General features: G+C 34.8%; 5 protein-coding genes and 1 long non-coding RNA gene across 7 annotated transcripts; 1 reads left to right on the forward strand and 5 right to left on the reverse strand.

The window, feature by feature from the left end:
* Window positions 1–231: 231 nt before the first annotated feature.
* On the reverse strand, window positions 232–4,549 carry LOC106301496 (probable tyrosine decarboxylase 2). 2 transcript variants are annotated; one of them, XM_013738009.1, is made up of 13 exons: window positions 4,395–4,549; window positions 3,968–4,244; window positions 3,661–3,733; window positions 3,271–3,501; window positions 2,789–2,952; window positions 2,555–2,695; window positions 2,303–2,362; window positions 1,958–2,122; window positions 1,762–1,818; window positions 1,486–1,550; window positions 1,283–1,406; window positions 689–826; window positions 232–583 (listed from the first exon to the last, which is right to left on the reverse strand). In XM_013738009.1, exons 2-13 carry the CDS (start codon window positions 4,088–4,090, stop codon window positions 455–457), a joined length of 1,470 nt encoding a protein of 489 aa, XP_013593463.1. In that variant the 5' UTR covers window positions 4,091–4,244; window positions 4,395–4,549; the 3' UTR covers window positions 232–454. The 2 variants fall into 2 exon arrangements, with proteins under 2 accessions (XP_013593463.1, XP_013593393.1); XM_013737939.1 differs by having other exon boundaries at window positions 3,968–4,259; window positions 4,395–4,522.
* Window positions 4,550–13,667: 9,118 nt separating this feature from the next.
* Window positions 13,668–15,192, reverse strand: LOC106298309. Its single transcript, XR_001261466.1, has 3 exons — window positions 15,005–15,192; window positions 14,817–14,902; window positions 13,668–14,127 (listed from the first exon to the last, which is right to left on the reverse strand). It is a non-coding gene; the product is annotated as an uncharacterized LOC106298309 (long non-coding RNA).
* A 1,487-nt stretch (window positions 15,193–16,679) lies between these two features.
* Window positions 16,680–19,169, reverse strand: LOC106303177 (putative cysteine-rich receptor-like protein kinase 43). The gene is made up of 8 exons (XM_013739516.1): window positions 18,741–19,169; window positions 18,309–18,630; window positions 18,099–18,224; window positions 17,869–18,047; window positions 17,564–17,774; window positions 17,225–17,471; window positions 16,998–17,148; window positions 16,680–16,907 (listed from the first exon to the last, which is right to left on the reverse strand). Exons 1-8 carry the CDS (start codon window positions 19,167–19,169, stop codon window positions 16,680–16,682), a joined length of 1,893 nt encoding a protein of 630 aa, XP_013594970.1.
* A 95-nt stretch (window positions 19,170–19,264) lies between these two features.
* LOC106342192 (photosystem II reaction center PSB28 protein, chloroplastic) lies at window positions 19,265–20,325 on the reverse strand. The gene is made up of 2 exons (XM_013781059.1): window positions 20,170–20,325; window positions 19,265–19,860 (listed from the first exon to the last, which is right to left on the reverse strand). The coding sequence occupies exons 1-2, from the start codon at window positions 20,240–20,242 to the stop codon at window positions 19,379–19,381; spliced, it is 555 nt and encodes a 184-aa protein (XP_013636513.1). The 5' UTR covers window positions 20,243–20,325; the 3' UTR covers window positions 19,265–19,378.
* A 1,859-nt stretch (window positions 20,326–22,184) lies between these two features.
* LOC106309245 (leucine-rich repeat receptor-like protein kinase PXL2) lies at window positions 22,185–25,729 on the forward strand. The gene is made up of 3 exons (XM_013746298.1): window positions 22,185–25,076; window positions 25,144–25,610; window positions 25,645–25,729. Exons 1-2 carry the CDS (start codon window positions 22,448–22,450, stop codon window positions 25,563–25,565), a joined length of 3,051 nt encoding a protein of 1,016 aa, XP_013601752.1. The 5' UTR covers window positions 22,185–22,447; the 3' UTR covers window positions 25,566–25,610; window positions 25,645–25,729.
* Window positions 25,647–27,484, reverse strand: LOC106309256 (auxin-responsive protein IAA11). Its single transcript, XM_013746305.1, has 5 exons — window positions 27,024–27,484; window positions 26,366–26,619; window positions 26,149–26,281; window positions 26,000–26,061; window positions 25,647–25,909 (listed from the first exon to the last, which is right to left on the reverse strand). The coding sequence occupies exons 1-5, from the start codon at window positions 27,281–27,283 to the stop codon at window positions 25,893–25,895; spliced, it is 726 nt and encodes a 241-aa protein (XP_013601759.1). The 5' UTR covers window positions 27,284–27,484; the 3' UTR covers window positions 25,647–25,892.
* Between the last annotated feature and the right edge of the window lie 40 nt (window positions 27,485–27,524).

Genomic DNA, 27,524 nt, shown 5'->3' on the forward strand with positions numbered 1-27,524 from the left:
CTGTGCACTTGCAGTTAGATAATCGGGTTAAAACTCGACACATCATTATCCGCGCAAGACGCAGATCTTAACCTAATTAAAATTTTGTTTCGGATATTGGAGAGATTACAGGCGAAAATCCGGAGCTCTCACTTTTAAAAACTGCGAAATTAGTAAATTTTGAGCGTTTTTTATAAGTGATAGCGATACATCAAACTCAAACACTTATTATACTTCAGACAAAAAAAACACTTATTATACTAAGTTTTGTTATTACTTTTAGTTTTGGCAAATTACAATACAAAGAGCCTTTTATTTCGTGAAATATTGTCAAGCATACAAACAATAGTAATCATTTAGTCAAAAAATACCAATAGTTATCATTTAATCCCTTCATAGAAGATGTTGTATATAGAAAAGACTTTAATATAATTGTGCGAAAAAGAACTGACAGATAGATTTTTTAAAAGTATTCTCAATTTTTTTTATTGTGGATAAATTTGGTGGCATGCTTCTGTATAATCTGCCATGCTTCGGTCACATGCTTCTCCTCTGTTAACGGTGCACCAACAGCAAATCGTAAAATGAACTTTCCCGACAGAGCCTATTGACAGAATTTAGATACGTTTCAGTTTTTAGTTATTAAACTAATCCTTTTTTAAAAACAAAATATGATAATTTTATTTATTATATAGATATAACTCCTCACCGTGTGAGAGATGAAGATCTTGCCGGTAGAGTTAACGGTCGCAATTAATTCACGGTTTTGATCGTTACATTTGTCTTCATCACCATCAATAGGAGCCAATCGAAAGCAAACGAGTGAAAAATACCGAGTAGTGACAACCTTCACGTTTATATATAAAAACATATTAACCAATAGTTTTATTTGGTTGATCCTATGACAACCTTCACGTTTATATATAAAAACATATCAACCAATAGTTTTATTTGGTTGATCCTAAGAACGTGATTAATAGAGGTTATTAGAGATGGGGTTATTAACGTAATTTAAGAATTGGTTTTTAACCTTAACAAATAAAATGGTTAAGAATCGGTTCTTAAATAAGTATTTAAATGGTTAAGAACCGGTTCTTTCTTAAATAGGTATTTAAGAACCGATTCTTAACCATTTTTTTTGTTAAAATTAAGAACCGATTCTTAAATTACGATAAGAACTTCACTTCTAAGAACTTCCATTAATCATGGTCTAAGGAAGAAATAAAATATTTATTATAAATTAAATACATGTGACGTTTAAATAAGTTTTCTAGTATTTCTTTGTTTCATATGTATTTATTACCTCGAAATGTGCATCTTGAGCTACACAATCTTCAAAATGCTTAGCGAGATTGACATGGTCTCTTATAAAGTTTCTCAAGTTCTCGGCACCATAGAGCCTTAAGACCATCCATAACTTTAGTGATCTGTGTACATCAAATTTGTGAGTACCACATACATTTATATAAGTTATAACTTATAACCTCAATTGTAAGTACGACGAACCTGAATCTCCGAGAAAGAGAAATTTGCCAATCTTTATAATTTACGACCTCTTCCCGCTTAGAAACCTGATATCCATTAGATCATAGATTATATATGTACTCTCACACAACATATTTTCCATCCTAAACACATATTTTCTTAGTAGTATTTTTTTTTGAATCATTTCATATTTATTTTGCTACTAGAATGACAACATTAAGTTCGATGGACATTACAAAATGATGGTCTTTACTAGTTCTTATATATCAAAATAAAGAACATGAGAGGGACTTTTACCTTGTATTCAAGATACTCAGGATTTGTTTTGAGTGCATTAATGAGAGAGTACCGATCCTTGATAATTCCAAACAAACAACAAAAAAGTTGTTGGATATAAAGTGACTAAACAGTATACTAATCTGAAACTGATGAAATTAACTAACTAGCAATAGTGCAATACTATACACTAAGGGAAAAAGGATAAGAAATCAACCTTAACCCAAAGTGGTGAACAAGTTTGATTAGCAAATAACCATTTATGAGCATTGATGTTAAAGGAGTCTGCGTTTTCAACTCCATCAATATGTTCTCGAAATTCTGGGCATATACATGCATTCCCTGCATAAGCCGCATCCACGTGCATCCATATCCCGTAGCTCTATACAACATCAATATTTATTTAGCCAAATTAAATCATATACAATTAAGTATATTTGCAGTAGCTGGAGCAATGTGATAACTGCTGTGGAGGAACTAGGTTAATAACATGGTTTATGCACTCCATACCATATATAAACTAGTCAATTACTGTTAGTACTACATGTATATTATTATTTACCTCTGCAATTTTTCCTAATGGGAACAACGGATCAACTGCAGCTGAAGATGTTGTACCAACCTGACAACCCACATTTATATATTTAGCAATTGGCCAAATAAATTATAACAAAATTAGCTACATCATGATCCACAATTCATATTATTGGTTGCCAAGAAAAACGTATATTTCTTTCATATATTTCTTAATTAATTAAATTTATTATTAATTAATTAAATTTATTATTAATTTAAAACTAGTTTAAGTAATTACTGTAGCACAAATGAAGAAAGGGATAAATCCTTTAGCGAGATCACTAGAAATAGCTTCTTCGAGTGATTTTGGAGGCATTCCATAATTTGTGGAAGAATCTGTTTTGAGCAACCTAATGTTTTCTTCATGTATTCCACCGATCTATATAAAAGATCACCACATTATATCCATTATATGACTTGTATAACTAATTAAACAATTAATTTAATGTTTTAAGAAAATATATATACGAACCAGACAAGCCTTTCGAAAACTAGAATGAGTTTGGTCGGATGCATACACAACAAGTTGAGAGAGTGAATTTTTGCCAACTTTTTTCATTATCCTATCTCTGGCAGCTAATACCACCACAAGCACTGCTTCACATCCTGTCCCTTGGATCACTCCTCCTCCATTCCCTTCATTTTTGTCAAATCATTCAATTAAATGCGTAAAGGATACGGTCAAAATATATGCTCTATTCTTTTTTATTATATCATTTAGTAGTTACGAATGTTGTTAATAATCAATAGGACCTTAGTTTCGTGCTCTACTCATTTTGATATGTGTGGTCATAGTTTCTTTACTCTCTAAACGTATCAATAACTATAAATTTGTAACTAATTCTACGGCCAGCTACATTTCACCAGTTACAACAACATTTATGCAAATCATATGGACTAATCATTTGAGACACTCCACCAATGTGGGTGCTCTAACGTTGAACAATCAAGAACCTGTAGAGAGAAAATGGTCGGGAAGTTGGAGCAATTTGGCAAGCCAATCGAGAACGATGACTTCGAGCTCAGTGGCGGCAGGAGAAGCGAGCCAGGTGAAACCGACGACGCTCAGGCCGGCGTTTAGCATCTCTCCCAAGAATCCGGCCACACTTGTGCTTGACGCATAGTATGCAAAGTAACTCGGGCTTTGCCAATGAGTTAGACCCGGAATTATCTTCTTTGAAACGTCTATATATAAATTATGAAAAAATTCAAATCATTAAATATCTTTTTTTTTTTGAAACACATTCAAATCATTAAAAACGTGAATAAATAACATATAGACATGCAATGTTCGTACGTGTAAGTGCATGCTGCGTGAAACAGAAACAAAACTGTATTACGTACCGTGTAGAAGTTCTTTCAACGGTTCAGGGTGGTCAGGTGCTGAATCAGGCAATATGTCCCGGAGATAACCAGGCTGCGTCAAATCACCCACAAGATATACTTTATATAGTAAAAAACCAGAAAATATTACTCTAAAGTACTTGTATAGCTTTTGTATTTTTCTTTATAGAGAGATGATTATAGAATTACAGAAATGACCACATAGAAACAAATAACGAGAGGTTACATTTACATACATGTAGTAAAAAATACCTGATATATATTTATCGTTTTTATATATAAACAAAGAGGGAGAGAAGAAACAAACCTGAACTTGAGAAAGAACAGGGAAATCCTGAGGGGAGTCTTCAAGGTTTTTGTAATAATCAGCAATAAAATCAACCATTATGTGGCCTTGCTCTCTCAGCATCTCACTATCCATTGGTTTCATTTTTTTCACCTTTTCTCCGTTAACTTTTCCATTACCATAAACGTCGCCGTTGCCGTTGCCATGCTCATTACCGATGCCATGGCCGTTTACATACCCATTACCGATGCCATAGCCGTTGCTGATGCCGTTACTTTTGCCAATGCCGTTCTCCGTGCTGTTGCCGTATTCCCTGTCACGGATATGTTATTTAAACAATTTTTAACTAAAATATTCCATATATATTAAAATCTGTATGAAATATGATATACCACTTATAACATTTTCATTTTCTACAGAAAAGGTAAAGATTAGAGGAGTTGCTTACATCTCGAATGGTATTTGGCAACTGTTGTAAGACTGATTGTTTATGTTTTTTTTTTTTTGAGAAAGGATGAGTGTGTATGTTATTATCGAGAATTTGTTAGATGCGTGGTTCAGTGGTCTGCTTTGGGGGATTAAATAGTAGTAACAAATAAGCCACGTCTGTTTTGTGGTCTATTAATTATTTAGAAAATTTATAGCCAACAGTCAGTGATATGTGAATAATGAATTACTAGCTTAACATCCGCGTCTTGCACGGAATGAACATTATATATAAAAATTATTTTATGTATTATATATTTTCTTAACATATTATGAAATTATAAATATATATTTAATAATAAAAAGTCAGTAACTATTATTTATATAATTAAATTGGTGCGAACATATAAATAAATTTTATAATCCAAACAAATATTTTTTTCTATTTGATATGGTATATAATTAAATTTAAATAATAGTAATATATATATATATAGTATATTTTAATATTAACATTTATTAAATGATGCTTTCTATTATTATGTTTTTTTATCATTTGTATCCGTTATAGCAAAAACACTAAATTACTAATAATAAAATTTCATTGTGGAATTAATAGTTTACGTAATTTATAATGTTTTCTTAAAAAAATTAAAATGATATATATTTTTATCAAAAAAAATTTGTTCAAAGTAAATTTCAAAATTAAAATATTTGTGCATTTTTATATGGCATATAGTTTAATTTAAAATGATATATATATTTATATATCTTTTAATTTTAATACTTATTAAATGATACTTTTGACTTATACGATTTTATAATCATTTGTATCATGTAATAACAAAAATTTTAAACCATGGATCACAAAATTTTATTGTGAGACTTTTAACAGTTTTAGTAATTTATACTCGTTAAAATTCAAAATATTACATAAACAGAAAAATCTAAATTTTTTATTATATGGTTATTAATATGGTTGTTTAATTTATTTTAATAGTTTAAAACTAAACAAATATAGTATAAATACACTTATTTTTATCAAATCTTTATTATTCAAAATCATTAATTGTCATATATACTTTAGCCACATTAGGCAATTTCGTAATTTTATTTAAGGAAATAATGAAGCACATTAATAATGTATCTATGGTTAGTTTAATAAAAAACTTATTATATATTTAGATGGACCAACATATTTATCTAAAGATTCTAAAAATCATTCTAGTGATGACACATAGCTACAAAAAAATGTTGTAATGATTCTCAATTAATATATAAATATAAATGATTTTGTAAATATCACAATAGTATAATATGGTTGGAAGGGCTAGTCGTAAAACCGATGACCGGTAGAATAAATAACGACTTGTTTGTAGATGTTGGATTCTAAAATTTTATCGGTGTAAGTATTATGTTAGATAAAATGAATATGAATATCAGTGGGTATTATACTATATATTTTAAAATTGATACTATTCTAAATTCAATTAATTCAGCAAAAAAAAAAAAAGTGAATGCAATTAATTCATCACTGTATTACTACTTAAGTAGCTTTAAGTACAACCCCTTCCTCCCAACCCCCAACAACTAATATGCCCCGATGATCCATAAAATCTCCAAGAAAACCATAGACATTGTCTTGATATCTAGAATCTGAATTTCATATTCTTGCTTAAGCCAGACATCCCGAACATAAACCTGAATCCGTGAAAAGCAGGATGTTTTTATTTATTAACTTGAAATATACACAATAATAGATGATTTGAGTCGCAAGAAAAAAATTAAAAAAACCGGTACGCCGACCCATGTGTTAGCTATCTGACATTATTGAGAGACGTTAGCAGTTAAAGGTCAATAAAGAGCAACAAGGACACTACCAAAAATGAGGTGATCAAATGCAATAAATATGTGATATCAATCATTCCATCTTCTACGAAACCTCCATGTCTCAAGTGAGCTACGAATGGGAGAAGTCGACCATCTCCACAAAAAATCTGTTAAGATAAAAGTAACACAATCTCATATGGTCGACTTGATGCACTCTTGGCCACAATTCTAATACGATAATTGTAGACATTTGGGTCTTGAGCTTCCCACAATCGCTAGTGAATACCGTCTACAAATCACAAGTGCTGAGAAATAGTTTTTCCATGTCAGCTCCCCAAACTGCAACCACTGGTGAGATTATTTTTACAATCGCAACCTTTAAAATAATGACTTTGGCCCAAACAACACAAACTTTAGTGATGCCTGAAGCAGCATCTATCATTATCATTATAGCTACAATAAAGGCTGCAATTATAAATTTATAATTGAGGCTACTGGCTACTGCCACAGATTTTGCACCTCTTTCTAAGAATGGCAAGTATTGAATCATAGGTTACTACTTTCGTTCGAAGATGAATCCTTACTATGGTTCGTTGGTTCGTTTTTGCTATGAACTCACTTAAAAGATGAATTCTTTTAATGACTGGACATGAGAAATGGCGTCCATGTGTACGATATGCTGGAATGTCCACAAGAAGATATGTGTACATGTGGACATTTTAATGACTGGAGATTCACAGATCTATAACCCATTTAAAAGATTCACAATGGCGTGCCTGTTTTTGGTTATTAGAAGATGACCAAATACAGTTGAGTGTTTGTAAGCAATTGTAAATTTGAATGCCAATTGTGACATTTTATGCAACGGCTGTACAATGTTGTTCAAATGTTAAAAATGTATATATGTGTACACCTGTACATGAGATTGTGTACACATGGATATACACAATCACTTGCTTTGTCCTAACAAGTGTTCGAGAAATTTGTACACAATCACTTAGGTGTACAATACAAAATAGATGTACACATGTATAGTCTTAATGTAATGTACATAAGGATAGCCTATGCGGTGGACGATTGTTAAAAACGCCCAGAAAATATGATATTGCAAATGTACAAAGTATTCATTTATACATCTCAAAGCAAAAAAAAAAACAGAACAAAAACATGTAAAAAGCACAAGAGATGCATACTAGTGTCAACGTGGCGAGTTGAAGTATCCACCAGATGAGTATGCCCGAAATATTAGACCTATACAAACGTAACCTAGGGGGAGCAGTAGAAGCTAGTTTCCGAGATGAGCATATAAACCATGCAAGTAAAGTTGGATAGCATTGTATCCCCGTAATGATAGAGAAGATGCAACTCTAGCTTCTGCAAGGGTAACGTTCATATGACGGCTATGCTCATCTCCAACTGCTTCTTGTAGCTTCAACTCCTTAGCCAGTGTCCACAAACTGCTTCTTCATTTCCTGTTTGAGCTCTGGATCATCACCTCCACAATCTGTTCAAATCAAAAGTTACAGAAAGAAGGAACGTCCTTACCGGAGAATACAAACGCCATAACTATATGATATATATCAGAATATGTTATGCGAGAAGACACATAAAGGGAATGGTAATGTGTTCGAATCTGATCACAGACAAATATCAGAGAGACACTAATAAAGTGACTAACATGTTCTGCAAATCAGCCTCAATTGGGATAACTAATGACTACTAACTCTTTTGTCCCAAACTCTCTGATTTCAAATATATCCTGGTACATGTGGACAGTGAAATATATGTGCACACGTGACAATATTTGACTTGGCTCATACTCTATATATTCTTTACCAAAAACCTAGAAAGAGAAAAAAAATTCTATAAATTAAAGAATAGAAACACAATCTTTGATGGAAAATTTACTTAAATAAAAAAAGTATAACTTTTAGATTTTTCTTATTCTATAAAAATAAAATTTCTAAATATTCATGGTATTATTAATATGGATGAATACTCTAGAAAATTCTTCATTCAGGAACAAAGATAGTATTTTTTAGTTTTACTTAAAATAATTTTTTTACACACAAATTTTGATTTTTATGGTTAAGATGCAAAATAAGATTTATGGTTTTGGCCAAAAATACAATATATGGTTTTACAAGTTTATTTTTACAGTGTGCACATGTGAATTATTGCACAAGTTGAATTGTACAAATATGAATTGAAGTACATGTGGATAGTAAATTTGGTGTACATAGTGTTGTGTACATATATCAACATACAAACATCATTACAATAATGTACACAAAAATGATTCATATTTCAATAATGTACAGATGAATTGAAGTATACGTGGATAGTAAATTTTGTGTACATAGTGTCGTGTACATATATCTACATACAAACATCATTACAATAATGTACACAAAAATGATTCATATTTCAATAATGTACAGATGAATTGAAGTATACGTGGATAGTAAATTTTGTGTACATAGTGTCGTGTACATATATCTACATACAAACATCATTACAATAATGTACACAAAAATGATTCATATTTCAATAATGTACAGATGAATTGAAGTATACGTGGATAGTAAATTTTGTGTACATAGTGTCGTGTACATATATCTACATACAAACATCATTACAATAATGTACACAAAAATGATTCATATTTCAATAATGTACAGATGAATTGAAGTATACGTGGATAGTAAATTTTGTGTACATAGTGTCGTGTACATATGTCTACATAATTTAAGGGCGAAGCGAGCCAAAAACAGAAACTTAACAATTGTTGCTCTCTAGTTTTCACTCTGCTACGAGATAAAAATGAACACTAGAAATTTGGAGATGAAATCAAAAAGTTGTTTTTGCAACTTCGAAAGTCTGAAGGAAAAAAAATATTAAAACTCGAAGGACCAAACATGCAAATATCAGAATCTTGACCATTGTTGTTCTCGAGCTCAAACTCTACGACGGAGAGGACAGGATACAAGGACTCCAAACAGTAATGAAGGTGGATCTAAGGGCTGTAGCGTTTTGCGGTGATTCTTCGACGACGAATGAGGCAAGAGTGATGCATAGGTGATTTGCCGTTACGGTAGAAGCTAGCCGTTACGGTAGAGCTGAGCGCGGTGGAGTGATGCGGAGGCGATGCTTCAGCGACGAATCGGCGGTGAGCAGCAAGTTACAGATCAAACAACACATTGAGGGGTTATAATTCACAATTTAAAAGTATGGGTCGCAATTGGAAAAGAATGACATATTTTAGAATTATGTGGCAAAAAAAAAAGGGTAAGAACTTGACATACCAAAGAAGAAGAAATTATGAAGCACATGGTCTTTTGCACATATAATTATCTAATTCAATTTACATTTTGCTTCCGGTCCACCACACACTCTTTTTAAAAAAAAACTAGATTCTGACCCGCCCTTAAAAAGGGCGGGTATATTTTTTGTTTTATATCTTGGTCTTTTCAATTGGTAATTTAAATATAGGTCTAATGGCATAAAACATAATAAATAATATTTTAAATAATGATAAAGATAAAAGAAATAGTTGTTGGATCCAACTTTTATCAATGGGTCAAACAGGTGTTTTAATAGAATAGATTCAAAACTCAACCACACATAAATATCTGTAACTGAAAAAGAAGCCCTTAATTAAGCTTTTTAAGGGCAAGTTAAGTCTTTTACACCAAAAACTACCTCAGTATAATAAAGTGATTTATCTTGTAATAAAAAGAAAGAAACTGCCTCTGGATGTAAATCACTCATTATACAACTAACTTTACTATGAAAATATTACACTCAAGGTCAGTTTTATATTTTCTAATAACACTTTAAAACCGTTTTTACTCCTCACACACTTTTTCATTTTCCCAACGCACTTTTCACCTCTCCAACCTATACAAACCCAACGATACCCTGTGTACTATGAAAACCAAACCTACTCAATTGAAACCGAATTAATATTTAACTTTTTTTTGGTCAACTAATATTTAATTAAATAACACAAATTCCTTACGTTTTTTCTCATTATCTCTTTTATTTTATTTTTTTTATTTTTCTCTCTTTTCGGCCATTGTTGTAGAAGATTGTTTTGTGAAAATGTAGATGAAACGATATAAAAGACGACGGAGAAGAAGTAGTTGAGCTACGACGTCTTCACCACTGTTCTATGCCGTCTCCGCCACCGATGTCCGGCGTCTCCGCCACCGATGTCCGGCGTCTCCGCCAAAAAATTCTACCTTTTTATTTGGATAAAAAAAGTTTGATGTTTGTAATAGTTTTTAAGTTCTCGATATTGGTGTTGTTGTTGGTAGCCTTATTGAAGTCTTTCCAATAAATATCTTTGTCAAGAAAGATAACGATACGAGATTGTTAATGTTGAAGCTTAATTTAATTCAGCCACCAATAGAAATCAGAGTAACTCAAAAGACATTTTTTATTAATTTTAATAATGGATGATAAAATTGTGTTGAAATCTACATTTATAAACGTTAATTCAAATATTGTACGTAGTGTACATGTGGATTTAATACTCTAGTGTATACATATAATTGTCCACATGTACGCTTGTCCATTATCTACATGTACATTTGTCAACATGTACATATACCCAATATCAAAATGTACAATTGCAAACAATATACATATGTACAAAAATAAATACATAAAACATCATTAGGATACACAATACTGCTACACATAATAACAATGAAACAAACATTTTCTACTGTTCCAAATTTAAATACTTGATCACTTTCTTCTCCACACTGTTTTGAAAAGTTGTGTTTAAATTCTGAGCATGTTTTTCCTTCACGTTTATTTTACTTGTTGTGAACGGAAATGTTACACCTCACATTTGAGTTGTTAATTTAAGTTGTATTCTTCTAGATATTATCAAGTATTAATTTTAAAGATACTTAATATACAATACACACATACATGCTACCACATGGATATGTGGACAAATAAATATGGATGCTTAATCAAAGAACATAAAGTTTCTTTATGTACACGTGTACGCCTCCTATATGATATCCACATGTACACATCAACAATGTGTATCTTTTACATATATCTACATGTGTTCATATGACTAATATTGCATTTAAGAATACAAACCACATCACTAAGAGCATATAATGCTTATTTAAATGAAAATTTTGTTATGAATAAGTAAAAAAATCTAAATTATACATACCCAACACATTCATGCGTCGTTGACAAGACGGACGCTTTGACCCGCAGTGTCGTATAGTTCAAAGCGGTAATTAGACTTGATGTAAAAGAGTTTTTCGGTGACAGAATAATAAGAGTACTAGACAAAGAGGTTTAATACAATTTGAAGTGGTAATCAAACTCAGACCGTTGGAGAGCATTAATGAGTGAGCGGTGACGATGGCGGAGACAAAACAAAATGAAGAGTTGATTCATACGAGAAGGAAGATAAACTGTGACTTTGACCATGGATGAACAACTCTCTGATTGAAAATTTTGGGAATCAGGTTGTGCTTAGTTGATCGAGATCTGAGAATACACGTTGGAGGATGAAGGAGATAAGGATTTTGTGGTTATTGAAGTCATCGAGTCTCTATTTGCCTAGATACTTTCTCTGTTATGTCATCTAGCTCCACCGCCTCCGTAGTCAAATCGATTAATTTTCTCGGCATGATTTTTTAACTTTTCTCGGCATAATTTTTACTTAGATAAACGTGCTAAAGATGAGAAAAAATATAAAAAGGTGTGGTTGGAAACTCTTTAATGTTGTTCTTATCTCTTTCTAATTAAAAACAATTTAAAATTTAAAAACATTAAACTAAAAAGAAAAAGGAAACGTTAAGCTTAGTTATAGATATCAAAGTAAACAACCATAGCAAAACTACCTCGGTAGTTGTAACTGACTTATTGTGTAATAAATCACATAAACTGACTCTCACTGTAAATCACATAAACTAACTTTAGATATATATTATAAAAATAATGGCCCTTTTACTTTATTATTATAAAAATATATAAGAATGATACTTTTACTTTATTATTATAAAAATAATAATAATGGCCCTTTTCTATGAATGGCCCTTTTACTTTATTATTACAAAAATACAAATAATATATTTGACTTTAGATATATATCTAAACTATAGTAACTTTATAAAATATCTATAAATTTATATATATCTAAATTTAAAAATTACTTTATAAAAAAATAGTATCAACTTTGGAACTTATTTTAGAAAGACATAAATATGTTATAATTCATGTAATATGTGACAAACCAATCAGTACTAAGTAAGTTTTATTTGTGATTTTTTTTATCTTTCTAAAAATGATATATACACGGACTCTTTATCTTTGAATCTAACCACGTGAACTTGTATGGCCTGAATTATATTTTTTTAAGAGACAATTAGGTGAATATACCCAAAACGAACCGAAATTAGCAAAATATACACACGCACTCAAAATCCTCCTTTCCCTGTAGCAAAGTTATGTGATCTTCCCAAAATGCCATTACCTATAGAGACACGTAAGAGGAGAGATACTGAAGTGAGAATCTTGTTTGATATACCTAGGATATCGTAGAGTAATGTTCATCACGTGGGTTGTAATAGAGGGTCCCACACCACACATTTAAATTGAAAATTTTTACAAATATATGAAAAAATATTCTAAACCACACGTTTGTATTATATATATAAAATCTACTAACATGTATCATCATTAGTTATATCATTTATTTAGACACTAAGATTTTGTATATCATCTACAATCAGCTAGTAACATTGTATATATTAAGTTATTAACTAACAAGTAAATATCAACCACAATAATTACTTCATATATTCATGTGGTTATATGCTAACTTATATATATTAAATCAATTGTTTATTTGTCTTTTACACCTGCGTCACTTACAAAATCATTGTCTCTAAGATCTATCTTAGCGGCTACTATAACATTTATTAGACACTACAGAGTGTTAACCACAAATATTTATAATTGTTAACATCTACTGGTAAATTTAAACACTAACATTCATTATATCATATAATGTTAGACTATAACATTTTATATATCAATTAACATTATAAATATCAAACAACATATGTTAGTAAGTCAAATGCCGATAACCAGATAGCAATAAAACATCCGTTTAAATATGCATTACCAATCACACTTCCACTAGACACTTCACCATATCCTTCTCATGAACCACTCATCCGCGTCCCACATTGATTAGAACATATTATTACCAAGCGAGTCTATCACTTTTTTATTCATAACATGTTCATATATTCATGTGATTATCTGCTAACTTATATATCAGATAAATTGTTTATTTGTGTCTCTCTTACATGTGAATCACTTATAAAAACATTTTCTCTAAGATATATCTTAGCGACTATTATAACATTTACTAGACACAGAAAAGTGTTAACCACAATCATTTATAATTGTTATCATCTACTGATAAATTTAGACAGTAACATTCATTACATCATATAATTTTAGACTGTAACATTTACATATCAACTAACATTAGAAGTATCAAATAACATATGTTACTAAGTGATTCATTGACAATGCTAGTTAAACAAAAACATGTGCCTAAATATGCAATACAATTCACACTTCCACTAGACACTTCACCAACTCCTTCTCATGAATCAATCTTCCATGTTTCACATTGATTAGAACCCGTTAATTCTTATGAACCAAGTCCATCACTTTTTTTTCATCACATGTTGCATTTGATCAGCCAGAGCGCATCAGAGTACGAAGACGACATTCTTTTGATGCTAAAAAGACAACATTAGATAATTACTGGTAAGGGATTCTCAGTTTTTGACCTATGAAGTTTTAAGAGATGATGGGATCTGATACTCCCCAATCCAATGATCTTTACTCAGCTGTACACTTACCTGCAACAAATACATATGTTAAAATAACTAGAAATACTTTTACTAACATAACAAGAATGATAAGAAAGTTTTAATCTTTCTCCTAAGTTATTCTCAAAAAACGCTAGCTATCTTGAAACATCATCGCTGAATTATATGCAGAAGTTCATACAACTTATATAAAACACAAAACTGTATGACCTAATTAAATTCTTAGTGGCCTTAATCATTTATTATACATTAACTTCGCAAAAGAAAAACAAAGAGACAATTATAAATACAACTGACAACGTTAATCAATAACGTCTAAATAGATTGTTATCATCTAAGTATCTATACTCCAAAACACTTTGTCATCCTCAATAGATGACCTACTAAACTCTTCTAAGTTAAAATCTAATGAAGAGTAATACATGTTACAGTATAAGTTGTCAGCTAGTTGAAAATATACCATTATAAAATAGGTTTCCCTAGTCAAATAACAAAAAGTAGATAACTTGAATAAATCGAAAACATATAAACTGATGTTGAAGAGTAATGAAAAAGTTATCGACTAAGCTATCTATAATATTCTATACACTATGGGTTACCATCAAACTAAATAATTGTCACTGTGGTTACAAAATATTTTTTTATATATAGATATGAGTAATCATTATGTTAAGTGGTAAACAATAAGTTAAAGTCGATGAAAGATGTTAGACCCTAACCTCCCAACAAAAGAAACCAGATCTCTGTCTTCTTCTTCATTCAGACATGTGTTGACGTCTGAATCTCCATCTCCAAAAAATAAAAACTAGTAGTTTCATAGTTAGGACTTGGAGAGGACAAAACTAGTATACCAGAATGAGAAGAAATCACAAACAAATAATGACATAGTGATAGTGATTTTACTTACAAAATAAGAGCAGTTGGGGATCTTGGCTGTGCAAACAAGCATCTTTCTTCAGTTTTTTATATTAGATCTAATAATGGCTTCTTTTCAATTTCTCATCTCTCTCTTTTTTCTAGTTCTGAAAATGGAAGATTTATTAATTATCAAATAAATTGAAAAATGGGTTAGTGTGTCTAAGTTCTGGCATAAAATCTGACCTAGGATTATGTAGGTGCGTAGAATCATAGGGTTATTTTGGTATTAAAGAAAAGTTTAATAGTAATTGGATATATGGTCGAAATTGTGTATATACACCCTAATTTATCTTTTTTTAAAGACAAAAATATTTTCTTTTTTGGTAGAAGGAGTCACCTCAGAATGAGAATGTGCTAAACTGCTAGTACGTAGAAAGAAAACATAGACCAGTACCGGAATACATGTTAACTCTATTATTTTTTGTGGGACCAGCATCTTGACATTGAGTGATGGAGCTGTCCAAATAAACTTGGAACATGTCGGTCATTCTTATAATCTTTTTTTTTTTGTAACTGAGGTCATTCTTATCATCTTAGGGATGGATATTTTATCCGTAAATTTTCGTTCAATATATTATTTGTTTTAATTTGATGCAAAAAATTTAGAGATCCGTAAATCTTTAAAGCAAAACAAATATTAAAATTTAGTATCGATTAAAACAAAGCAAATTACAAATAAAAAAAATTTAGATTTGGATATCCACTCCGCTCTAACTTTATATAATTTTTTATTACTATTATTTTACATGAAATTTTATTTACAAAGTTACTAGAAAGGAATATAATTATTTTATAAAATTACAATTTTTCTAAAACTTTATGTTTTATAAAAAAAAAAATAGTTTTTTTTTAATTTATGGAACGTATAGTTTCACTAATCTTTACTTTTTTATATTATGTAAAATATATTATTTTAAAACAGTTTTGTATAGTTTTTCTAATTTTTTTATATTGAACAAAGTGTTGAAATATCCGTAAACATCCGTAAATATTTGCAAATATCTGTAAATGTTTTGGATATCCGGAAAACTGGATATTCGTATTTTTACAAAGAAAATCACATCGATATCCGTTAAGTACAAAGCAAAATATAAATACTAAAAATTATTGTCGTAGTATTCGATCTGTGTCCATTCCCAATCACCCTCACCCAATATTGTTACAGTGATTTATTTACTAAACGCTTCTGGAAATTGATTTTCACTAAAAACACTTATGCTGAAATAAGATCCATTGATGATTGTTTAATCTTTCTGGAATATGATAGGATAATAGTTGCGTTTATATATCTACAAATTTGAATTCATGTATTCATATTTTCCAGACATAAAATCATCATGTGTCACGACGGCTGGCTCCCATGTATGTCATTTTTTTTTAAACAAATACAAAATATTCTAAGTAAGTGTACCGGTCACAGTTTTACCTAGGTTTTACCATACAACTTGGTTCAACTCTATCGGTTCTTCTTTCTCAATATATTTCCTTCTTGTCGGTTAACTGTTGTTGTTTATGTTTAATTCAAACTGGGCCTGGGCTGGGCTAATTAGGAGAACAAAATATAAATAATAGCATAATATGAAACGAAATACACTTTTTGCGATGTGTTGTTATGAACAGTAAGAAGAGTGGAGGATTTATACAAAAAGTATGAATATGATTTTCTACATAGAATCATGAAGGAACGGCGGTTTTGTAGGAGTGGGCAATACAAGATCCGTAGAATTAATCATTTCTATAACCTTAGACATTGTTGGACGAAGCTGTGGAGACTCTTGTGTGCATAACAAACCGATCTGCATCACTCTCTTCACTTCTGTCTTATCTGTCTCTTCTTCCATATCTTTGTCTATCATCTCCTCCATCTTGTCTGAAGCATAACATTTCCAGACCTGTTCAACAAAAAAGTTGTTTGAGAAATGGGTATTAAAGGTATAGCTATATTTAGTTAAAGATTGATCTGAAAGAATGAAGAGACTAACTTGAGTAACTAAGGTTTCAAGGGAGTTATCAGACCGGAACTTATTGTTTCTAAAACCGCTGGTTATTTCAAGAACAAGGACTCCAAAGCTATAAGCGTCAATCTTATTGCTTAGTATGCCCTTGCTAATGTACTCAGGAGCCATGTATCCTCTACAAAACAGCACCATTTTGTTTTCAAATGCTAAAACCAAACCTCTAGTAACTTCTTTGTGTTGAAAGGACTTACAGTGTGCCAGCAATGGGAGAAGGAGAGGGAGAGGAAGAAGGGATGTCTTTGCCACCTTCTGGATAGAACTTTGCTAAACCAAAATCTGAGATTTTCGGTTTGTACTTTAAGTCTAGCAGAATGTTGCTTGCTTTAATATCTCTGTGAATGATCTTACAAGCTTCATGAAGATACTCCAACCCTTCTGCTGTTCCCAAGATTATTGCCCGTCTCTTCTTCCACTCTAGCTCTTTCTTCTTCTCCGAGTCTTCATTTCCATTTCAAAATAAAATAAAAGTTAGCAATGTTTACAACCAGGCAAGATGATCAAGCATGTGTGATTCAAAGAAGAGATCTTACTAAACAAGATGTGATCAAGGCTTGAATTAGCGAGGAACACATAAATAATGAAACTATTCATGTTAGTGAAGCAGCAACCTATAAGCCTGACCAAGTTCTTGTGTTGGCATCTGCTAATCACATCTATTTCATTATGAATCTCTTCTCGTGTCTTATTTCCTGATATATGCAAACGTTTTATAGCGATCTCTCTGCCATCAGACAGAGTTCCCTGTCATAAAAAGACATAAAAGTCTTCTTAAGAGACAATGTTAAAATTGTAGACAAGGGTATATATATTAAAAAAAAAAAAAAAAGACAACAACCTTGAAGACTTCACCATATCCTCCAACACCAAGCTTGCAACTCTCATTGAAGTTGTTGGTTGCTTTCTCAAGAGTTGAATACTTAAAGCACATCAAGTTTGAGTTATTAGATACAGACTTTGACTCCTTCTCTATCCTTAGATGTCCAAACAAGTGATAACTTTTTTTAGTCTTAGTTCCTAATGACCTAACCAGCTATATTCTTTAATTCAAGAACAGGGATCTCTTACCTTTAAGCTTCTTCTTTGAACTAGCTCCCAAATAAATGCATTTTCCACACCAAAATCCAGATGCAATAGCCAAGACACACACCATAGAAATCACCAGTATACGCAGAACATGTTCTTTCGTTAAACCTACCCCACAAAAAAAAAATGTTATGATTATAAAAAGACCAATCAAAATTTGAAAAAAAAAAAACAAGAGTTAAAGAGACATACTCATAGAAAGCAATTCACGTTCGTTATAAAAGGTATAGTTAGAGTAACGCAAGTAGCATCCTGCATTCATGACGAAGGCTTCTGTGGCTGGTGAGCAGCTAGTTGCCGATAAAGCTCCATCTGCTAAGCACAGTTGACACAACTCATCGTCTAGCGTTTGCCGGCATATTCCTAATCCGTAAGCAGTTAAGCCGTGTACGCTCTTCCTAGCCACCACCGAGAAGCCTTGGCTGTATGGAGCCGTATCAACTATGGACTTGGTCACTTCCTTTACTAAGCCTTTGAATTCTCTAGACGACGACGACTCATCACCACCACATATCTAAAGTCCCCCAAAATGGTCGATTAGGTCTAGGTTACGTGTCAACCAAGTAAACGAAGAAGCACAATAACAATTAGGTTACGTGTTAGCCAAGTTAAAAGAACAAGAACCTTGGTGTCTTGACGTGTAACAGGCTCGCGATAGAAGCTGTAATTATCAGCCCTAACGAAACAACCGTCGAGGTAAAACCGACCACCGGGGGAGGGAAAACAATTAAAGAGGAGATCGGTGGCGCGTGACCAACAGAGACTACATTCGTCAGGCGAGAGATCGCTAACGCATTGCGACAAAAAGTACATCTTCTGAGGAGGGACACCGTCTTCATGAGTCCCGAACTTGAGGTTCCTCATGTCATCTCTGGTCTTGTCGATATTGATCTGATAAGATCTGCGGTAAGCCTCCAAGTCCGGGACGGAGCCGTTGTTGCAAACCCATCCGAGGACGTCGAGTCGAGAGACGACTTCCGTGGAAGTTGACGGAGTTAGAAACGTAAACGTCAGGAAAACGGCAAAGGAAGCGATAAACAACGTTGATGCCATTAGGAGGAACGATGCGTATGCGTTGATGTGTCTGTCTCCCTCTCCATAATAAAAAAAACTATCTCTAACAGCTTCTTAGGCTATGTATAGGATTGTAAGTAACCGTTTCTTGTTTTAAAATATTTAGGTTTTGGAATTATAGTAATCAAATCTCTAATGAAAGATAGTTAAAATGAAATAAAAATGTGTAACATACAACAATGCCCAGCTCATTGCTTCTTAACGAACTGTAAACCGTTTTGGTCAGAGTACCGTTCCATGAACCTCATGAACCTATCCCATTCCTTGGGCGTGCGCATCACATGCTTGGCCACAATGCCTTCAGGTTTCCCGTTAACGAATCTCGCGTTCACGTCCGTGGACTGAATCACACCTTCCTCGTCGATCATGTACAGTCCCGTTATCTCCCCGACCTCACCGCTCGAGTCGAAAACCGAAGGCTGGTCGAAATTGAAGAGTGCCATTCCGTTGGACCCGTCTCTTGACCGAGTCAGCTTGACGTCAGGGATGGTCATCTCGTCTGTTCCTTGGATGAACTGGAGCGTTGGTTTCACCATCATAGTGATTGGGACGAGGTTCCGCGGTTTTGTAGGTGTTTGAGATGGTGGATGGACTCGCGGGAGGGAGATGGGAGAGCCAGTGAAGGAGGAGCGAGTGCTGGGATGAACAGAGCATGAAGTTAAGACAATGCCTGCAATAAAAAAAAAAGGGGATCAAAAACTGGTTCTTAATTACATTTTACAAAATGTATTAATGTAAGAATCTGACGTGTTCGTTCTATTACAATGAGTTGTTTTTTTTTTTTAGACATGAACCCTAATCTCCAATAATTATCAAGACATTAATTAACCCTAATCTCTCATAATAGATTTAGAATCTCGCGTTACAGTAACGGAATCAGCATTCTATCGGAATTTTCCAGGGGAATTGATAATCAAACCTACATTCAAACACTACCGATTCCAACACGAAAGGATAAGAAGGAAGAAGAACACAGTACCTGAGGAGCGTGAAACATCTCGAGGAGAATGAGTGAGAGAAGCTAGAGACCCTATCGAACGAAAACAAGCCATTCTCGTGCTTATCGATGAAATGAGAGACACGGAAGAGTCAAGGCGGAAGGAGTGAAGCCAAAGGATCTGGTGTGGTTGGCGGGAGAATCATGACGTGTCACCACCAAAGCCGTTCCTTGATTGGATAACGTCACTGTCTCAGTAATGGGCTTTTAACATTAAGCCCAATTGTAATTGACATTTAATTCGTTTCGTCACATAATAAGCCCATTTTTGGGGGTTTGGTGAAAGAGTCTCTTGCTGTCTCAGAGGTTTTACGCTGACTTGGTTTTCTTTATCTAGAGTGATCCCCATGGAACACACGTGGCAGCGGCACATGCGTGCAGATCGCAAGGAAAAAAGCTGAACACAAGTCTGACGAATCCGATGGGCCATGTGAGAAAACCGTCAGCATATTTGCTAAATTAATTATTTTATATTTTATGCTATTGATATTTAAATGTTTAATTAGGAATTTAAAACTCCACAAAACACCATTTGCAAAGAGTTTTATGTGCTTTGTGAGATTAGGTTTCTCTTTCTAATAATACAAAATTGGTACTAAAGTAAGTGATTAAGGTGTTGATCCACATGCATCCCATTAAGCCGTGAACCCTCCTCTTGTAAGTATTTATTTATATTTACGATCTAGACATCTAATATAGCCACAATCATCCGATGCCTGTACTTTTGGAGTTTTGGGTGATATAATTTATTTATTTCAATATTTCAAGTTTTTGTTATATTTTACTATTAATTCTAGCTATAACTATATCGGACTAAATGTTCAAAACTGAATGTGTAATACAATACTATACCGGCAGTTATCATATATTACTAATTAGTGAAATCGTAGAATTTTAAGTATTTTATCCAACGATCGAAAGGATTAGCAAATGAAAAATTTAACTAAGGATCGGAATGTTTTCTTAAAAACTACAAATAATAAGAAACGTAACAATAAACATATATTAAGACCGGCCCACATGAGTGCATGTGAAGCAAAGTTTTCTGTATAAACATGAAACCAGTAAGAGGAGTGGGTAATTGTTGGAGTATTACAATATTTGATTTGATCAATGTTCGGTTATTAGTTATTACTTAAACATTATTATATACATATATTTACACTGCCATAAACCTGTAACATGGAAAGATTCTTATCTACTCAATCATGCAGATGAAGAAACAGTAACAAGCCTGCACTCTCTGCAGTGGCATACATTATAAATATTATATGCATCATGGTAACTCTTGATTGATTTTTTTAATAAAAGATATGCCTCCATATAATGGCGATGAGGTGGGTTGGGTTCGACTTTGTTTCTATTAAGTATTAAGTTATTAACTAACACGTAGAAGAAAGAAACTTTACCAAATTCAAAAGGGGGTGAGAAGAAACGTGAGAGAGCATTTTCATTATTGTTGATAATTATCAATGCAACGGTTTGGAACTATCTGAAATTAAAAATGTAGTAGCGAAAGGTAGCGTCATCATCTAATTCATCTTCATCACATGTGTATCACCCATTCTGATGGTTAGAACGTTCACCTCGCTGGCTACATACAAATGTAAATACAAAATATATAAATATGGTTTAATCTATGTTGGTAATATATCATATAATATTTGCCATACTTAGCCGCATTTTAGATTTAAAACTTTCTTAGAAGGTAAGTAGCATGAAAAGACCCAAAAAGAAGAAAAAGGCGAGAAAATAAATAAAGACATTCTACAAAAGCTGAAACGGAATGAAGTTAAGCAGAAGCTAACGATGAGAGTATGGTACACACCAAGTGTCTGTATAATTTTATGCATATAATTATGTATTAGTCCTAAGCTAATATACAGCAAATCATAGTTGACTTTGTTTTTAAATTTAAAAGACCGTAAACATTTTTGGATTAGTTGTAGTTGTGAAAAACACATTCTCACTTTAGCATGTTCAGTGTCTTGCGAAATTTCTCAAATAACTCCAAGATCTTGTTTTTATTTTTCATTAGAACATTTAATCAAACATACTCTTTGATCACTAGATCCACATAAAACCAAGATTCATTTTATACATATATAACATAGATATATATATTATATATATACAGAGCAAGCAGTTGCCAAGTTTCTTCTTATTCTACTCTTCTTCTTCCACTTCCTTGCATGTTCACTTTGTCTTGTTCTTGGTAATGAACTAAAGGAGACGAATTTCAGTGAGACAGAGGAAGAAGATGAAGATGAAGGTTATCGTTCTCTTCCTCTACTACTGTTATTACATTGGTTCTACCTCCTCTGTTTCAGCTTCCATCGACAATGGCAACGAGCTCTCTGTTTTGCTCTCCGTTAAATCAACTCTTACCGATCCCCTCAACTCTCTCAAAGACTGGAAGCTCTCAGGAACCGACGATCACTGTAGCTGGACAGGTGTTCAGTGCAACTCCCACGGTAATGTTGAGAAGCTTGACCTGTCGGGAATGAATCTCACGGGAAAAATCTCTGACTCCATCAAACAGCTAACAAGCCTTGTCTCGTTCAACATCTCATGCAACGGATTCGAATCTCTGCTTCCGACATCGCTCCCTCCGTTGAAATCTGTAGACATCAGCCAGAATGAATTCACCGGGAATCTTTTCGTGTTTGGCAACGAATCAGCTGGACTCGTTCATCTCAATGTTTCAGGGAACAATCTCTCTGGAAACCTAACTGAAGATCTCGGGAACTTGGTCTCTTTAGAAGTTCTTGATCTCCGAGGAAATTTCTTTCAAGGGTCACTTCCACGTTCATTCAAGAACCTGCAGAAGCTGAGATATCTCGGATTATCCGGCAATAATCTCACCGGCGAGTTACCTAGAGTTCTCGGTGAGCTCTCTTCACTTGAAACAGCCATTCTTGGTTACAACGAGTTCGAAGGTCCGATTCCACCGGAGTTTGGGAACATCAACAGCCTCAAGTACCTTGATCTAGCCACAGGAAAGCTCAGTGGTCAGATTCCCTCTGAGCTCGGGAAGCTAAAGTCACTCGAGACGCTTTACCTCTACCAAAACCACTTCACCGGTAAAATACCGCCAGAGATCGGTAACATTACCACTCTCACGTATCTTGATCTCTCCCAGAACGCGTTATCCGGCGAGATTCCAGTGCAGATAACAGAGCTGAAGAATCTTCAGCTACTGAACCTGATGGGCAACAAACTCTCTGGCTCTGTTCCTCCGGAGATCAGCAATCTGGCGGAGCTACATACCCTCGAGCTCTGGAACAACACGCTCTCCGGCGAGCTACCAAGCGACCTCGGGAAGAATTCTCCGTTAGAGTGGCTTGACGTTTCTACAAACTCCTTCTCCGGCGAGATTCCTTCCACATTGTGCAGCAAGGGGAATCTAACCAAGCTCATTCTGTTCAACAACAACTTCTCCGGTCCAATTCCGACAACTCTTTCCACTTGTCAGTCCCTAGTTCGCGTCAGAATGCAGAACAATCTCCTCAACGGTTCCATCCCCATCGGCTTCGGCAAGCTTGAGAAGCTACAAAGGCTCGAGTTAGCCAACAACCGTCTCACCGGAGGGATCCCCGGAGACATATCGGATTCACTTTCCCTTTCTTTCATTGATCTCTCCAGAAACAAGATCAGTTCCGCCCTCCCTTCCACGATCCTCTCCATTCATAACCTGCAAGCGTTCTTGATCGCTGAGAATGATCTCTCCGGAGAAGTACCAGACCAGTTTCAAGACTGTCCTTCACTCTCAAATCTCGACCTCTCATCAAATACTCTCTCAGGCACTATCCCCTCCAGCATTGCTTCATGCGAGAAGCTAGTAACCATCAACCTGAGAAACAACCAACTCACCGGAGAAATCCCTAGACAGGTCACAACAATGTCCGCATTGGCCGTGCTCGACCTCTCCAACAACTCCTTAACCGGAAAACTCCCGGAGAGCATCGGAACATCTCCAGCGCTGGAGCTCCTCAACGTCTCCTACAACAAACTCACAGGTCCAGTCCCTACGAACGGCTTCCTCAGAACCATCAATCCAGACGACCTAAGAGGAAACGCAGGTCTCTGCGGCGGCGTTCTCCCGCCGTGTAGCGACTCCCAAAACGCAGCATCGCGTCACAAGAGCCTCCACGGGAAACGAATCGTCGTCGGATGGTTGATCGGGATCGCATCGGCTCTACTCCTAGGGATACTCGTCATCGTCACGAGGACTCTCTACAAGAGATGGTACTCCAACGGATTCTTCAGCGACGAGACGGTGAGCAAAGGCGAATGGCCGTGGAGACTCATGGCGTTTCATCGGCTAGGGTTCACCGCCTCCGATATCCTCGCATGCGTCAGGGAATCGAACATGATCGGGATGGGAGCGACGGGAATCGTCTACAAAGCGGAGATGTCGCGATCGACGACCGTACTCGCCGTGAAGAAGCTCTGGAGATCCGCCGCGGATATCGAGGACGGAACCACCGGAGATTTCGTCGGCGAAGTGAACCTTCTAGGGAAATTACGTCACAGGAACATCGTGAGGCTCCTTGGATTCCTGTACAACGACAAAAACATGATGATCGTATACGAGTTCATGCTCAACGGCAACCTCGGCGACGCGATTCACGGAAAAAACGCCGCCGGGAGGCTGCTCGTTGATTGGGTGTCGCGTTACAACATCGCGCTCGGTGTCGCTCACGGCCTCGCCTACCTCCACCACGATTGTCATCCTCCGGTGATCCACAGAGACATCAAATCGAATAACATCTTGCTCGACGCGAATCTCGACGCCAGGATCGCCGACTTCGGCCTCGCGAGGATGATGGCGAGGAAGAAGGAAACCGTTTCAATGGTCGCCGGTTCTTACGGTTACATCGCTCCCGGTACGATTTAATTTTAATTTGGTTATAAACCGGTTCGATAATTTTAATTTGGTTAATCATTTTGCAGAGTATGGATACACACTGCAAGTGGACGAGAAGATAGACATATACAGCTACGGGGTCGTTTTACTAGAGCTGTTAACCGGAAGAAGACCGTTAGACCCGGAGTTTGGAGAGTCCGTAGACATTGTGGAGTGGGTGAGGAAGAAGATAAGAGACAACATATCTTTGGAAGAAGCATTGGATCCTAACGTTGGAAACTGCAGATATGTTCAAGAAGAGATGCTTTTGGTTCTACAGATAGCTCTTCTCTGCACCACCAAGCTCCCTAAAGACAGACCTTCGATGAGAGACGTGATCTCGATGCTCGGAGAAGCTAAACCGAGGAGGAAAAGCAATAGTAACGAGGAAAACACTAGCCGTTGTGGCTTGGCCGAGAAACAACAGCCATCGGTGTTTAGTGCTTCACCTGTAAATGACCTTCTTTAGGGCGTGATGGAAGAGGAGTGTGGCTTAAACTGATATGTATGTAGAAGAGAGAGAGAGAGAGAGAGAGAGAGAGAGAGAGAGAGAGAGAGATCTTTGATTTGCTTTATTACATGTAGAATAACTTGGCTCTCTTTACAGATGTTTATTATTAACTTGTGCATTGCTCTGAAACGTTTTGTGATTTACAAAGTTGAACAATACTAAATAAATGGCAGAGCCAAAAAAACTGTGAAGGCAAGAATATTCTTACATCGTTGTTGTCTTCTCTTTGATCTGTCTTATTACTGCTTCAAACATAGAAGGGTTCTTGTAGTTTATTTATATGCTTTATAAGTTCATTTTAGCTGCAAACAAGGATTATACAAACACGGTCACAAAGACATAAAAGAAAAGATATCTTAATATCAAAAGAGGTGTTTGATGGAATCAGATACCTGCACCAGTAGCTTCTGATGTTTTCATTATCCGGAGCCTTTTCACAGAACCAATAAACATCCTGGTCACAAGTAAAACTCATTTCAGGATTCAAATTTGGAGCTAACATTGTACTCAACATATAAAGCATGAGAATATATATTCATACCTCCAGGGAACATCACCAACAAGCATCCAATCTCCTTCCTTGTCTTCATATGTTAGTACTAATCCAGAAGACCCATCTGGTAGTATCTTGAGCCTTGTTTCCAAGCGACCATCAGTTTCTTGTGTGCTTGGAACTGATCGCAAAAAGAATCATAATTTCACTCCAAGACCAACACAAATCTCTAAAGGAACATGAAATAAGAGACTACGAACTTCACCTGTGTTGGGTTTGAGAAACATGTCTTCGAGAGCGTTGGACAATGATTCATAGCATTTATGAGCATTCAGATCGATTTTCCTTCCAATGGGAATACCATCCATAGTCACCTTCACAAACATCGAGCTTCCCATCTTTGTTGCATCATTTGTATTTCTGTTTACTTGTTGTGGATCTTCCATGGCCAATGTCTTGGCTTGGTTAACCATACTGTTCATCCTGTAAGTCCTTATTGGTGGCCACCCCACAACTTGCCTGAAAATTTCACAAGTTTCTCAAAAGCTGAGTAAAGACAAAAAGGATTTTGATTTAACACTTCCAAGCCTGAAAAATTATATACGTGAAACAGGCTCAGATCGAGACAACTCTACACAAAAAGAAATAGCAAGAAAGAAACATCACTCTACAAGACCAACCACTCCATTCCAAAACAAAATTCAATTCCCTCGAGATTGTCACCTATGGAAAAAATGATACAATGATCACAACAAAATCTTCTAAGATCAAGAAGATACATTCAAAGTCATTTACGTAATAAAGGTTGAACCTTTTTTCCAGATAAAAGTGATCAAAGGAACATTCTGTCTCATCAACCATGATGCTTTTGTCTAGAATTACGTCTTAAGGACAATCATAAAAGTAAAGGAGGAGAATCTCACCCACTAGTAGGTGCCATGGAATCAGCTGTTCGCTTGATCCCGGCCGTTACGCTAGCTCTGCTACTCAAGGAAGAAGGTGATGACGAAGAAGAAGAAGAATCATCATTAGCTTGAGAAGCCCTACAATCTCGAAACCCCTTTCGACCGAGGCTCAACGTAAGACGAAGCTCGAGACCGTTCTCTGTCGGAGAAGAAGAATCCTCGGAGGAGACGACGAGATTATCATCGTTTGACAAAGTCGAAGCGGAACCGCCTTCCATTAGAGAATTCTCGAAACCCAGCAGAAGAGTGAGAATTGAGCAGAGAGATTGATTTCGTTGGAGATTTGATTGCGAAGGGGAAGATGAGATGAGAGATGGGTTGAATTCGAAGCAAAGTTTGCGACTTTAAGTAAGGCAAATAACAGTGAGAAGGAAACAAAGGATGAACAAGAAGACACGACTGGTGGGATTTGTCTTTTTTTTTCTTTTCTTTTTACTTCCCTAACTTTAAGTCTTCTTT

This window comes from Brassica oleracea, chromosome C1 (assembly GCF_000695525.1).
Source record: "Brassica oleracea var. oleracea cultivar TO1000 chromosome C1, BOL, whole genome shotgun sequence".
Lineage (NCBI taxonomy): Eukaryota > Viridiplantae > Streptophyta > Magnoliopsida > Brassicales > Brassicaceae > Brassica > Brassica oleracea.

Bases quoted from the DNA above. Each gene is read 5' to 3' on its own strand.
- LOC106309245 (XM_013746298.1), top strand. From the start codon at position 22,448: ATGAAGATGAAGGTTATCGTTCTCTTCCTCTACTACTGTTATTACATT. The intron at 25,077-25,143 runs GTACGATTTAAT...ATCATTTTGCAG, and splicing joins TTACGGTTACATCGCTCCCG to AGTATGGATACACACTGCAA.
- LOC106342192 (XM_013781059.1), bottom strand. From the start codon at position 20,242: ATGGCTTGTTTTCGTTCGATAGGGTCTCTAGCTTCTCTCACTCATTCT. The intron at 19,861-20,169 runs GTACTGTGTTCT...TTTTTATTGCAG, and splicing joins AGATGTTTCACGCTCCTCAG to GCATTGTCTTAACTTCATGC.
- LOC106301496 (XM_013737939.1), bottom strand. The intron at 2,363-2,554 runs GTAATTACTTAA...GTGGGTTGTCAG, and splicing joins CTTTCTTCATTTGTGCTACA to GTTGGTACAACATCTTCAGC. The intron at 1,407-1,485 runs GTTCGTCGTACT...TGATGTACACAG, and splicing joins TCTCTTTCTCGGAGATTCAG to ATCACTAAAGTTATGGATGG.
- LOC106309256 (XM_013746305.1), bottom strand. From the start codon at position 27,283: ATGGAAGGCGGTTCCGCTTCGACTTTGTCAAACGATGATAATCTCGTC. The intron at 26,620-27,023 runs GTGAGATTCTCC...TGAAATTTTCAG, and splicing joins TCCATGGCACCTACTAGTGG to GCAAGTTGTGGGGTGGCCAC. The intron at 26,062-26,148 runs GTATGAATATAT...ACTTGTGACCAG, and splicing joins GTTGGTGATGTTCCCTGGAG to GATGTTTATTGGTTCTGTGA.
- LOC106303177 (XM_013739516.1), bottom strand. From the start codon at position 19,169: ATGGCATCAACGTTGTTTATCGCTTCCTTTGCCGTTTTCCTGACGTTT. The intron at 17,149-17,224 runs GTAAGTCCTTTC...GCTGTTTTGTAG, and splicing joins TCTCCCATTGCTGGCACACT to AGGATACATGGCTCCTGAGT. The intron at 16,908-16,997 runs GTTAGTCTCTTC...TTTGTTGAACAG, and splicing joins TTGAAACCTTAGTTACTCAA to GTCTGGAAATGTTATGCTTC.